Here is a 14,699-nt window from a genome sequence, read left to right as displayed (position 1 = left end):
TTAAAAATATATATACCGTACATTCAAAGATTAGAAAAACTTTTCACAATAAAAGAAAAATAGCCCAAAGAAATACTAAAATGACACAGATGCGTCCCTGGTCTTACTGGGTTAACCACCTTATTGTTCTAGCGTGGACTTTCCCTGTATTGAATACCAAGTAGTCCTAGTGTGTATAGGCTACCATATAGGACTAGTGTTAAAAGAAAACCAAATGGCACGACACGTTACGACCAACCAGAGAAGCAGAGTGCAGGATATTAACTCACACCATGCAGAGCGAGAGCAAGCCAGAGAGAGAGAAACAGATCACCTTGTTAACGTCCAAACAGGCAGCATACATTAGTTTCATTTAGCTCCGGTTCAATTGAACGTGAGTTACAGTATGTTGCTTGTAGGTTAGGTAGTAGGTAGCCAGCAATTGATAGCAGTCAGTCAGCCAGCCAGTGAACGGGTTAATCACTTAAACCCAATGGTGTAAAGTAACTAAGTACATTTACTCAAGTACTGTACTTAAGCACAGTTTTGAGGTACTTTTTACTTTACTGGAGTATTTCCAATCGTCTATTCTTTTACTTCTACTCCACTACATCTCAAAGGCAAATATTGTACTTTTACTCCACTACAATTATTCGAAAACTTTAGTTACTAGTTACTTTGCAGATAATTTTTTTTATTAGAAAACATACATTAACAACTTTAGCCCTATTTTATACCTAGGCTATTTGAAAAGAGCCGATCTACAAGCTCACAACGCGTCGCATTGCGACGCGTTGTGAGCTTGTAGATCTGCTATTTTCAAACATTCAGTACTTTTACTTTTGGTACTTTAAGTACACTTGGATGCCAATACTTTTGTACTTTTACTCAAGTCAATTTAGAATTCCGGACTTTTACTTGTAACAGAGTTCCTCTACATTGCAGGATTGATACTTTTACTTAAGTAAAACATTTGAGTATGTTTTTCACCAGTGCTTAAACCCTGTACTTAGTTGACTGGAGTCCCCCTGGGCTGTGTGCTAGGCCCGTCCTGTTTTCGTTCTACACTAAATGTCTTTGCAGAGAATAGGCCAGCTATACCGCACAGCCTATGAAAAAGTCACACATAAATAATACATAGAGTATGTGTTGCCAAATCTCGCCAGTTTGAAGCGTTAGCTTTTGAATCAAATGGTTCTTAAGTGCGCAATAACCTACAATGTTGTACACAATTTCGCTGGCGGGGTGAAGTGACCGTAGACTGGCTCAGTACCTTCCAGAAAGGAACCGTACTGTGGATGGGTTGATGTTGTGGTGCTAACATGAAGAAGCTAGTATTGCCAGTGTCGAGGACACCGGCAATGTAGTGCGACATTGAAGCCGTGATGTTAGCTAATGCTAATTGCACAGTCCTAGCTAGTACACACACAGCCAGACAGACAGACAACCAGGCCTGGGTCCGAACAGGACCTGCAATTAATTATTTTTAAGTGTGTGTTTTAATCTGCAGAAGAGTGCCAGATGGGTGGGGCTAACCACGTCACAATAATTCCAAATGTGTCAGCAAATTAAACTGACTTGTCAGGATGTCCCTTGTGTCACTCTTATGTGGCAAATTCCACCCATCTGGTAAAAAAAAAGTGGAGTAGAAACAAACAATCCAAATTATTTGCAAATATTAATACTAGATCTACAGACAACACACTTGGAAGACTATAGGAAGACTGTGAAGAGGATTTGATGTCATCACAGCCAGACAGAACTAGGTTTTGTGTAATGAATAACACACTCGCCCCTGCATAGTTCTGACACCGATTGGCTGACAGGATATTGTTCCCCTCCACGTTCTTCCACAGAAACAGCAGTTGTTCCCACAGAATCAGAATGAATAGAAAAGGGTGTTCCCGAACGTACATGACCTGTGCACGAGCCTTACAACATTACAAAAAGGCTCCGTCATGCGTTTCTATAGTTTGCTCATCAGTTGTCAGGCACTTTAGTAATAATAGGACATACTGTAGAGTACCTAACAGTATACCAGGGAAAAAAAGCATTTGAACAACTGTGACTTGGGCAAATGTGGATACCCTTTCTATCCATTCCATTTCCATGGGTTTGTCATTGTCAGTGAGGTAGGCCATTCTCAAATAAGGACGTGTGCTGCCCTCTGGTGGTTTCGTGTCCTCTTTGTTCTAACAGGCTTTCTATCAACTTCCCTTATCTAAACTAGGTTTCACCTGAACGTGCACATGTAAGACATACAGTAGCACATTTAATCACACGTAAACCTCCTATAAGCCAACAGGTAAAGCAGTGAATGCTTGGGCAAACATTGGTACGTGGATGTTTTTGTTTATGCACTGAGCTTTATCTGCATTGCCACGTTCCCTTTTTCTTTCCTTTCACTGACTTCTTTTTATTATTATGGCCAGTTGTGCGTTTCTGTCGCTTGTGTTTTCTTCTGCAAGCCTGAAAATGGCTGGAGTCCGGGGAGGAGGTGAAGGAGGCGCGAGGAGGCCGCATGCAACATCCAGGAGGTGGAGAGTAGGGCGGGGGAGAGGGGGGGGGACGGGGGGACAGCAAAGAAGGAGGAGGAGGAGGAGTCGAGTTCAAAGTCCCAAAGCCTGAGGAGGAGAGGAGAGAAGAGGAGAGAGGGGGAGGTACAGGGTGGGGGTGGGTATAGGGCTTGAATGGGGGAGGCGGGCTGGCGTAGGGGCTACGTTCAATAGGAAAAACACACACAAAAATAACCAGAAGGGAGTTTGAGTTTCAGTCCAGCAGCAAGATGATGAGTTTCAGCCAAAAAAATAAAACCATTCATCACAACAAACCGGTTAAAAAACAGGAAAAAATAGGAAAAGAAGAGTTGCTGGTGTTTATGCTTAGATGAAAGATTATCTGTCTTTCCCAAACAGCCTGGTTTGTTGATGTTTTACTGATGTGGTGTCCGGGTGGGTGAGCGGCTTCGTTTCGCTTGCGATCCTCACCTGGCGCCGCCGGCGTCTTGCGTCCAAAGTAGCCCAGGACGTGCGAGTAGAGCTCCCTGAGAGACGCGTCGCCCCCGGACGCCCGGCCATGCTGCCGCTGGGGGGACGAGCCCTGGGATGAGCCCTGGCCCCGGGCGGGGTGGGGCTTGGAGGAGAGGGCGTGAACCACAGTCTTATAGACGCCGCCCAGCCGAGCCACCTGGTTGTGGCGGGAGGAGCTGCTGCGCGGCTCTTGGGAGCGGGAGCGCGAGGAGCGCCCCAGGCGGGCGCGCATCCCAGAGCCTAGAGCGTTTGACGCCGTCGTCTCGGGGTGAGCCTCGGTGCCTGGGCCAGATGGCGCCGCCTGTTGCTCTTTGTCCTTGTCCCTGGCTCCCACCCCAGCTTTGTTTTCTAGACCCCCGGTGCCTGCCGCGCTCCCAGCCTGATCCCCGACGGACCCGGAAAACGCAAGGTCACCGGACCCTGCTTTCTCGCATGCACCTGCCGCGTGGCTAAGCCCGTCAAAACTCCCCCCGACCTTACCTGAGCTCCCTATCCCTGCCTTAGCCCCGGGCGGGGGCCTTTCGCCTGCCGAATGACTGTGCGTGTGAAAGTGACTGAGGCGCCGCAGCCTGGCCCTCCAGTGGGCCTCTTTGCTCTCCAGGGGGTTGTGAAACTGGACCGAGTCGGTCGAGGGCTGGAAACTGACGTGGAACCCCCGGACGAGCCGCTTCTTGGGGCGGCCGCGGGGCATCTTGGCGGGCATGGGCTGTTCCAGGCCCTTGGCTGGGGTCTGTTGGGGTTGCGTTGATTCAGTGCTAGATTCTATCTCGGCAGTGTCTTCTCTAACCTCGCAGAAGCTCTCCTCGACCCCTTCTACCTTTTCCCACTCCCCTTCCCTCTCCCCTACGGCGTCACCCGTCCCCTCAACCTTTTCTCCACTGGTGCCTCCCTTTGCCCGATCTCCTACACCTCCTTTCCTATCTTTCTCGCCGGCCTGTCGCTCCAACGTGGAGCTCCCCCAGCTGCCGGGAGGCGCCCAGTCGCACTGCATCTCCAGACATTCGTAGATGCTGCGTTGCTCGGTCTCGCTGTCCTCCGCCGAATCCACGCTGCTCTGTCGCAGCGGCTTACTTACCTGTCTGTCATCTTTACCCGTCTGCCTGTCCTCCCTGCCCACCAGTCTCGCCTCACCGGGCTGTCCTGTCTGCCCCACCTGCGTCTTCACTATCCCCGTCTGCACGGAGACGTGTGGCGGGACGGGCCCGCCGCTTTCTGACGCGAGCCCAACGGGGTCTCTCCCTGCCGTCTCCTCTACTCTATCCCCTCCTCTGTCGCCCCCTCTGTTGCTGAGGTACTCCCTGATGGAGGAGAACAAGTCGTCCTCCTCTACCGCGTCCCTGCCTTCCTCTTCCTCTTCGTCCAGCTCCCTTTCGGGAGAGAAAGTGAAGGCGGAATCCGAGGCGCTCGCCCAGTCGGAGCTAGAGCTAACGGGGCTTCGAGTGCCGACCCCGGGCCACGACTGGTCGCACACGATGCTATCATCCAGGGAGGAAGAGATTACGCCGTTGGCGGGGGCGAAGGGGCCGGGAGAGTAAGGGGGTTGTGAGGGAGAGGGTGGCGCTGCGAGGCTATTGGCTGTGAGTAAGGAGGAAGTAGTGGTGGTGGTGGTGGTGGAGGTGGTGGTGGGGTGTTGGTGGGAAGTATCAGAAGGGGGCAAGAAGTGGTGTTCGTTTTGGGGGTGGTCACCTTTGACCCGCTCGGCGATGAAGGGCTCCATGACGTCGGATGCGCTGCTGCTCCGCGGGAGCGAGGAGGCGGAGGGCGCGGCGTCCAGGTCGCACGGGCCGCCCCGGAACACCTCGGAGCAGGGAGTGGGCGGGGCCTCCTCGCTCTGGGAGGAGTGGCGCATCCGGGAGGGGCGGGTCGTCAGTGTGATTGGCGGGTCCTCGAGGTCTGGTGATTATGGGGAAGGGGGGAGGGGGGAGTTGGACAAAAAGGGGAATAAGGGAGTGAGGTTAGTAAGGGTGTGATTAAGGAGTTCACACAACGAAACGCCGATAACAACACGTAGATGTAGTTTAATACATGTAAAACAAAAAAAACAAAAAAAACATGAGGACACGAGATGGGCTCCAATCATGGTAAGATTACAATGATCGTTAGGGTCCGGCGACACAGTTCTTAATGCAAGGACAAAAACCTGAAGATGGTTTACAAGGGGTTTTCAGAAACATTTCATTCCTTATAAGTTAAGATATATTTTAAAATAGATGGCCAGTATATGTGTAAAAGAAAAAAGGACTACCATAGGTCACGGTTCAGGTCACAGTAACACATATCGCCATGAGACGCCTTATCATTTCCACCACATTCTCTCATGCTGGATGCCTGTATGTGTGGATGTAGGGGGCCTATAGGAGTAATGCTATCTTTTGTGATATTAGCTTGTGTTGACTGGCAAGATTATGTGTTGTGTTTGACTTACTTTTATAGGTACTGGCTCTAATAAATATTTGCAAATATAATTATCTGATACACTGTATATGAAAAGAAAAAGAAGTCACCACTATCTATTTTGCATTGGGATCAAATCTTTTGCTGAGGCATAACAAACTGCCCCTTGGTTGGCAGTGTAACTGTTCTAGATAAATGGCCCAGAGAAATATGTACCTTGTGTTTTCATTTGACCTTTCACCAACCTACTTTACATCCTTTCTGGTTCAAGATAACCCGATGAAGGTCCTTGCACCGAAACAATGTTCTTGTACATTCACATGCTTAAGAATGAGCAAACACAATTTATTATGCCATGGTGTGTATAATCAGTGAATTACTCATGGTAAAACACACCAGCGAAAACAAAATGTTGATAATGAATATGAGTGGTTTAGTGATCAAAGCCAAAACTCCCTTGGTTGAATCGCAGCTCTAACAAAACAACTGAAGGTCATACATCACAAAATGAACCAAAAATGCATACGTGAAACACAAACAGGGCAAATGACTCCAAAGAGAACACTGTAGGCAAATGTAAATTATTCGCTACAACCTATAACATAGAGTAGGTGGAGTCAATTTGAGACAAGAAGGTAACATTGGGGGACAACAAACAAGGTCAGGGATGGGGTGTGGGGTGCAGGCAAAGATGCATAGCAAGCAAGTCAAGTAGAAGGTGGAAAGAAGAATATGCAGACAGACAGACAGACAGACAGACAGACAGACAGACAGACAGACAGACAGACAGACAGACAGACAGACAGACAGACAGACAGACAGACAGACAGACAGACAGACAGACAGACAGACAGACAGACAGGAAAAGTGAAATGCAGTCTGAGAGACTGAGGCTAACAGACACAAAGGTAATCAGGTTAATGATTAAATAACATGCAACATATATATTGCCTTAATCTGTCAGCTAAACACTTCGAGGACAAACAAATAGATCAGTACAGAGAAACTGGTACAGACAGACTGGTACATTTCCAAACAAACATGCAGGCATACAGATAAGAGGTCAGGTTTAAGATAGACGGGTATATAAATAAAGACATAATGGCCAAGCAGACCGACTTTCGACAGACAGGCAAGGAAAAGACATGTCCAGCTATTCCAGGGTGAGTGTATGTTTCTGCAGATTAAAAGGGGAAATAGACTAGACTCAGCCACTAGATGTCACACTTTTACACATTTTAACACCCCATCTTGCATATTGGTTCATATTTCTGGTCTCACCTATGAGGTAGTGCAACATAATAATTTATTCCAAATTTAGAATTTATTCCACACATTTTTAAAAGGTCTTTGGATGTATTTTTTCTTTCATTATTCGATGTCATAAAATTGTTTTCTATATACCCTTAAAATGTAACAGAGTGGCACCAATGGCCTAGTGGTTAAGGTGCATACCACATTTAGGCTCTAATGTAGCCTGACAGTGTTCGACTCCCTGTTTCCTGTCACTCTCCAATATACTATCGAAATAAAGGTAAAAAAGCCCCCCCAAAAATATACGTATATGTATTTTATTTATTTTTCCAAATTTACGATCATTTGATCGTTTGTAAGTGCTGTGTACATAAGACCAATTTGTTACCAGGTAGATCAAATTATCTACCAGATACTTGAACAAAGTTTGTTTTCTTTTTTCTTTTTCCTGACTTCTGAGACTAAGGATCTAAAAATGCCAAGACGTTTTAATACCTGGCATGTAGAAGAAAACCTACGTTCTACTTCATTCCTACTGACCGCCAGAGGCAGTGTTTTCAACACCTGGATATCATCGCGCGCTCGCGCATAGGTCGAATATTAATACCAACAAAGTCACTCGTGACCTGTGTGCACGCACGCCACCTATATAGGTGCGGGGCGCACAGCGTTCATCCTCTTTCATCTTTTCGCCTCCAGAGCGTTAGGTCGATACTGGCAGCTGCGCGTGAAGTTTCGTAAACCAACACGGTTGGGGCTACGGACTGCGGTCCGTCCTCCAGAGACTGCGTAGCCTGCTACCATGGAATTACGTTACCCCGTTTATAGGGGCTGTCGGAAAGGAACAAGGAAGGAGAGAGAAAAAGAAAAAAAGAACGCATGCGACGGTGAACGGAGTTAGCGGTTGCTTGCTAGCATTGGAGCTAACGACAATAACACCGTTAACTTTCCCCGCTCCACCGTTGTTGTTGAACCTGGCACGGATAACTATGGAGCCATAGTTGTACATTGGCGACGGTGAGTGCATGTGTTGTGCTGTTTACAGACAAATAAAGTAAAAGAGGGGAAAGTATTCAGCGTTGAGGATGTATCCCATTCTGCCGCTTTGAGAAGACCGTCTCTCGCCTCGATGACACGACGGCGGTGGAGCCAGATTGACTGGTTAATGTGTCTCATAGAAGGTGTTCTTTCGCCTCGAGGAGACGACCAAAGCGTTAATGAGCGCAGTGGCAGATAACTGGGCTCCATTAAAGTACAAATACCTAAGCGAAATTGAACTTAAGTACAGAACTGAGTACATGTACTTAGTTACTTTACACCACTGTATGAGCGGCGCTCTTCTGTGAATGTTTTTGCTGAAAGTGGTTCTCACTTTGACGCAGACATATGGCGCTTGTTAGCTTGATTGCTATCCAATGGCTCAGTCAGTACACTGTCTACCTGTGAGCTTGTAGATCTGCTATTTTTGAATAGCCCAAAGTGTAAAATAATGCTTTTTAGCTCAAATCTAAAAATGACACAGTTCCAGGTCTTAATGGGATAAAAGAGGTCTCGCTGATCAATGACAGCTGACTTAAGCAGCATATATGCCAATACTGCCACTGTGTGTGCTTAACCTCACAGTTTGAGTGTGTATCATAGCTTGAGTGGGACTCGCTGCTGCTATTCAGGTTATACTGCTTTGTGCTTGGTAGTAAAATGGAATTATAATACTGGTATGGTTCAAGTGTGTCTTGCCTTGCCATCACTTGGTTATCATACTGTGGGTACTTGACACATGACTTGACACTGTGGCTTGAGTGGTTGTCGCTCCTTGCTACGACGAAGTTACATATTAGTAACATTGTACTCTGGGTACTGATAATCAATAAGCTTTGTTTATTGGCAATGGATCCCCATTAGCTGCGGCAAAAGGGAAACCAGCAGCTATTCTTCCTGGGGTCCAAGACAACATTAATTAACATTAATGTTAATTGTGTTAATTGTGTCCAAGACACAATACATTAACAAGTACATATGTACTTGACGCTGTAGCTTGAACGATTCTCGCTCTGTTGCTATGGCTACGTTACCAATAGCACAAGTGTATCTCACTCTGCTGCTGTTACCCACTAATACTGTGTGTACCTGGTACTCACTACTGCTATTCAACATATGCAGTATACTGTGAATACTGATGTCATAGCTTGAGGGTATGTCTCTCTGCTGCTATCCAGATAATACTATGTGCTTGGTAGTGAAATATTCTTAAAGAATTCTATATGACGATAGAAGTGTGTTTCGCTTTGCCACTTCTTGACTATCATACTGTGTCCTTGACACTGTAGCCTGAATGATTCTCGCTTTTGCTACGGCTACGGCATCAGTAGTATTGAGTGTCTCACTCTGTTGCTGTTGCCCATGGATTATTGCAACAATTGCTGGTCCCAGAAGGGAAGGTCCATTACTTGTGCCGGTCATGTCCTGACTATGGTGCCTGACACAGGCTATGGCTGTGAATGTTTGGCTAATTGCAGCGGCATACTGCTGGCAGAAAGGCCGACTGGGTTGGCCTGGTTGGGGCGGATTTGCCTCCCACAGGGATGCTAGCATTGAGCCCTCTGGATGCTTTCTCAGCTAGAGGAATTGTCAGGATGACGAACTCTTGGCCACTGAATTGAAAGCAGTACATGGAAGTACAAATTCACAATACAAGGTCTACTAAATTGGAAAACTCATTAAGCACTGAGCTTGTTTAAGATGAGATCCCCATGCACACAAATCATGATGAGGCTGGACAGGGAAAAAGAAACAAGAAATAATGACTGACAGTCATGTTATACCAGCTGCATGCTGTATTTTGCACTGGTAAGTGCCACTGCGGCGTGCCCCCCAATGGAATATAGCCTGCCTCCCCTAGCATTGGGAGTGTGTCTCGCTCCGCTGCTGCTGGTCGCTCCACTACTGCTTGTCACTGGACGAAAGAAGGGAAAAGGATTAGCGTTGAGAGTGCATCTCGCTCTGCCGCTTTGAGAAACCATGACGGGCGGCCCACCGCCATATAGCGTAAGCATTAGGAGTGTGTCTCGCTCCGCTACTGCTTGTCGCTGGAAGAAAGGAGTGGAAAGTATTAGCGTTGAGAGTGTGTCTCGCTCTGCCGCTTTTGGAGGGACCACGCCACTGCGGCGTGCGCCCACTGGAATATACCGCTGGCATTGGGAGTGTGTAGCTCCGCTACTGCTTGTCGCTGGACGAAAGCGTTGAGAGTACATAGCCCAGCTGGCCATATAACGGCTTGGCCTAAATGGATGGGTCCAACAACTATCGTCGTTGTACACCCTCGGTGCCGTACATCATGAGATTTGGCATGTGGGCCAGTTCCAGAACCTCTTACCAAGGACTGGTCAGCCATGGGGAGTACAGCCCAATATGGCCTAGACCTAAGGCTAGTGGTTGATGCCAACATTGCTTACTTTACTTACATTACCTTACTGTAAGTCGATCCGGATTAAGAGCGCCTGCTAAACGCCTAAACTGTGAACATTGCTTCTCTGGTGGTGTCACTAGATGAAGCTGTTGAGCCGGATGACCGTTGCTCATGGCCACAGTTTTAGCTGGTCTGCTAACTAGAGCCAGGCCACAGCGGCTGGAATGTGACGTATTGGACATTCCCTTGACTACCTCGCCCTGGCCCTCCGGCATGCGAGTGTTGATGCGCAGACACAGCGCCTATCCAGCGCCTATCCAGCGCCTATCCAGCGCCTATCCAGCGCCTATCCAGCGCCTACCCAGCGCCTATACAGCGCCTATACAGCGCCTATACAGCGCCTATACAGCGCCTATCACTCTAGGCGTTTGCTTGCATGATTAGAGAATTGGCACTGTCTACTTTGGTAATGAGCCAGAGCCTCTGGGTGTCCCGGGGTCGACGCCAGGCCAGAAGTGGGTCAATGTGTGTCCCTGTCTGAGCCCCTAATTGCCCCATGAGCGCCGGAGAATGGCTGCTCACTGCTCCTAGTAGTTCTAGGATGGGTAAATAAATACAGCGGACAAATTTCATGCATGTACAAATGTGCATATATATTTTGTGGCTTGGGCTTCGAACCCCAAGACTGCAACAGAATGGTGAGGGTCTCCAGCCAGGGTCGCTAATGCACTGGACCTGCGTGCAGTGCACCTGGCCCTCAGGATGTTTATGCCGTGTTCAATAACACAATTTGTCAACAGTCTGCCTTCTGGGGCGCTTGACCCAGTCAGTCTCTGCAGGAGGCTTGGAAGCTCCTTTCGTGGACCTTGCCTCATCTTGCAAATTTCATAGCAATGCGCTTGTTGGGTGTACAGTCCAGGCTGCGGACATGTTTTCCACTGGAAGCCTCTTGGATCCGATAGCAGTTCGGATCACGGGCATAGCTATGGCAGAGCGGTAGTACCGTTAGCCTTGAGGGCATAATGCGTTGTTGACTGTAGGTCTCCCTTTACGGGACAGACCAGTCCGTTAGGGCAAGATGCTCTGGCCTACTGCAGCTTCTCAATGAAGTGCCTTGGCCTCTCCACAGAGACAAGATCTCCTGTCACAGTTAGGGGGGGAGGTGCATGTGGCATCCTCACTCCTAACCTTCGGCTGCGTCATTGGCCACTGAAATTCAAAACTATTGTCCGAAAATTACTGGATTTTTGGGCATCGTACACCAGGGCGTTGCACGCCAGCGAGTGTAGACTGTGCTCTAGTCGGGACAAGGGCCACTGCATAGGTTAGAGCGTTGCTCTGTGCTTATGCTGCCCTAGATATCTGCGGATGATGTTAGATGGAGGGTTCAGCCTCTCTACCATTGAGATGCTCTCCGCGTGTGGCCCCCACAGGTTGCATGGGGGCCTTCATGATGCTTGCCTGTGGTATTGGAAGCTTTGTCCCCAGCCGGTACATCGGGCTGCTCTCAGATGACTATCTGCTAGTACTCTTTGTCCTCACTGCTTCATCTGCAAAAGTGAGTAGATGGGCTTCATGCCCTGGCCATTGCCAGAGACTGTTAAAGTGGGATTCCGATGGGTCTGGGTTTACCATATGGCCGACCCCTCCTTACGTCCTCAGAGGCTTTCTGCATTTTCACGTCAGCTAGCCTGATGATTTGTTAGTTTGCTCCTCAACCAGAGGTGGAGCAACTGCATTCTAGTACCTGCCTATTGTGTCCCGTCCGGGCTCTGTGGCAGGACATAGCTGTGATGGCTGGAGTTTGGTTGTATTTGTCTGTGAGGAAGGGCACAGCTGTGCTTGGCTTAATGGAGACTTTCATTGCCGCGTTCAGGCAAATGTACGTCTTCAGGGGGCCTCTAGGTTCCCCCAAGGCCTTTCTTGACCGCGGGTGTTGCCAGAGCCTCTCCCTCAGTGATACAGGCTTGGAGCAGGCCAGGAGATGCAGCCGAATGGGCTTCATCTTTCATGGGCTTTTGCCCGCTCCTATATATAGTCAACCTGGCCGTCTCGCATCCTGTGGCGACGGCTGTGGTGTTGTCTGTTTATTCTATCTGCAAACCGACTTCGGTAAGCGCAGATTCCTCGTGACTATGTTGGTATTAGTCATCCAGGTGTTGAAAACACTGCCTCTGGCGGTCAGTAGGAATGAAGTAGAACGAGAGTTATGCATATAACTAAGGTTCTACGAATTCCGGATGACCGCCAGAGTTGACTGTCACTCGGAATCTCGTTCTCGACGAAAAGATTTCATGAGGATGAACGCTGTGCGCCCCGCACCTATATAGGTGGCGTGCGTGCACACAGGTCACGAGTGACTTTGTTGGTATTAATATTCGACCTATGCGCGAGCGCGCGATGATATCCAGGTGTTGAAAACACTGCCTCTGGCGGTCATCCGGAATTCGTAGAACCTTAGTTATATGCATAACTCTCGTTTTAAGATATATTCAGGACATGCAGAGTGCAGACACCCTGGATTTTACTATCGGGTTGGAAAGCAAACACACAAGCAGACAATCAGAAACAAAAAAAACTTTAAGGGAGAGAGTGAGAAAGACTGACAGAGAGAGGCACAACATGTACACTTAACCCATTAAAACCATCTGTGTCATTTTAGATTTTAACTATATATAATATAGCAACATACGTTTTTTTCAGAAAACTCTATTTTTGAACGATTTTGAATAATTTTGCGGGGTATTTTTTACACAAATCTTCTCCTCTGGGGGTCCCTCCCTGGTACAGAACATTTTCAGATGCGGGCCAAATACATATCGTATTGGGGGTCCTTGGCACGAAAAGGTTTGAGAACTACTGATTTAGAAGGCATCTGTAGAATCAGCCTCAGGTCTGATATTTTTTGGGAAAAAATCGTGGAAAATCATGGGTCTTTGAATATATATATTTTTAAAGCAAACATTTTTAACTCTTAAATCTTTGCTTCTGGGGGATTCTACAAATGTCTTCTAAATCTTGACAGTTTTTTTGAAAAAACGTATGTTGCTACAATATCAGTGGTTCTCAAAAATGGTATGCATTTGGCCGTGGACCCCCATCTCAAAATATTTTGTTCCAGGGACCCTCAGGAGTTGTAACAAGAGTTAAAAATGTTCGCTTTATAGCGCGGCACTCGGTGCCGCACTATGAGCTTGTATATCTGCTATTTGTGAATAGCCCAAAGACATCTTAAAATGACACACAGATGCGTTCCGGGTCTTAAAGGGTTAATGGGTTAAAGGAGCGTGAGAAAGACTGACAGACAAGAGAGGCACAACAGGTAGACTTAAGGGAAGGCAGACAGACAGGCAGACAGGCAGACAGGCAGACAGGCAGACAGGCAGACAGACAGGCAGACAGTCAGACAGGCAGACAGGCAGACAGGCAGACAGGCAGACAGGCAGACAGGCAGACAGACAGGCAGACAGGCAGTGCAGACAGAGTGTACCTGCCAGCTGGTCAGCTAGGGGGGGTAGTAAGGGGAGGTGGTGTAGGTGGTGGTGGTGGTGGAGAACAGGAAGAGGTGGCGCCAGAGCCGGAGCGCTCTTAGCGCTGCGGATAAAGGCCGAGGACAGCAAAGAGTCCCCCGTAGAACAGCTACGTAGGGCTGGGGGGCCACGTGGGGGACGGGGACAGAGAGAGGAGGAAAGAGTGCAGGACAGAATGGGTTAAGGAGGGGAGAGAGGGAGTGATAGGAGGGAGGGGAAAGGGGGAAATAAAGGAGCGGTATTAGAGACAAAAGGGGGGCAGCGATGGAAGACAAGAAGAGGTCAAGAGAAGAAGGTGGGAAGGAGACATAGGAGGGAGACACAAGAGAGAGAAGGATTAAGAAAGGTTAGGAGAAAGAACTGCAAGAAAAATATTGTATTGCGCACGTTGTCCATCGATACGGGAGAGCGATATAGGGTCGAGAGGACACGAGGTGAGGAAAGGGAAAAGAGAAGACAGTTGGGTAAAGGGATTGGAGGTGTGTGGAGGGGGCAGGAAAGAAGGAAGGGAGGAAACCGTGGAGTGAGAGAGCAATAGTAACAGGGTTAGGCTTGGAAGAGAAGAGGAGAGGAAAGGGAGACAGTGACTAGCGATAGCTTGGCCAACGGTACGGCTCAATTCTCCTCTCTGAGTCACGCGACATCACCTATGACATGTTCACCGAGAATACGCATGCATGTGCTGCTGCTGCGGTCTTTATGCCCCGTCACACTGAATGTGGTTTGCACTGTGCTCGCCAACCGAGCAGTGAGGTAGTAGTTAAAACACACCTGTCATGTCTGCTTGAGAGTAAACAGGTTTCCACTTTCCAACATAGCACTTTCTTCCTGAGGTTCTTCCCGAGGTGTCAAATAATTCTGGGTAATTCAGACAGTCTTTGAATACATCCATGATTCAAACACACAACATCTGTTTTTCCTCCATTTTGTATAGTTAATTTATACTAGTCCATACCCGTGGGGGGATATGCGCACATGATCTGGCAACCCGGAAGCCAGCGAACTCAAAAACGCTAATAAACAGCTGACCGTGCGCAGGCAAAAGTATTTGCGGACCCGCGACCCACCCCTCCCCTCTGGCTGGATGACTTGTTTCTATTAGCTGCG

At 48.1% G+C, this 14,699-nt stretch overlaps 1 protein-coding gene across 4 annotated transcripts in view; it reads right to left on the bottom strand.

Annotated features, from left to right (window-relative positions):
- Nucleotides 1–14,699, bottom strand: part of ralgapa1 (Ral GTPase activating protein catalytic subunit alpha 1) — a 135,735-nt gene that overhangs the window by 86,935 nt on the left and 34,101 nt on the right. For 2 of the 4 annotated variants that reach the window (XM_080414133.1, XM_080414134.1), the window contains exon 18: nucleotides 2,967–4,901. The exons of 1 other annotated variant lie outside the window; for it this stretch is intronic. In XM_080414133.1, the coding sequence (XP_080270259.1) occupies nucleotides 2,967–4,901 (1,935 nt within the window). The remainder of the gene's footprint in view (nucleotides 1–2,966; nucleotides 4,902–14,699) is intronic. One more of the 4 variants, XM_080414135.1, reaches the window with a different exon arrangement.

This window comes from Gymnoscopelus braueri (assembly GCF_963280865.1).
Source record: "Gymnoscopelus braueri genome assembly, chromosome: 19".
Taxonomy (NCBI): Eukaryota; Metazoa; Chordata; class Actinopteri; order Myctophiformes; family Myctophidae; genus Gymnoscopelus; species Gymnoscopelus braueri.
This window is presented reverse-complemented; position numbering and strand designations above follow the sequence as displayed.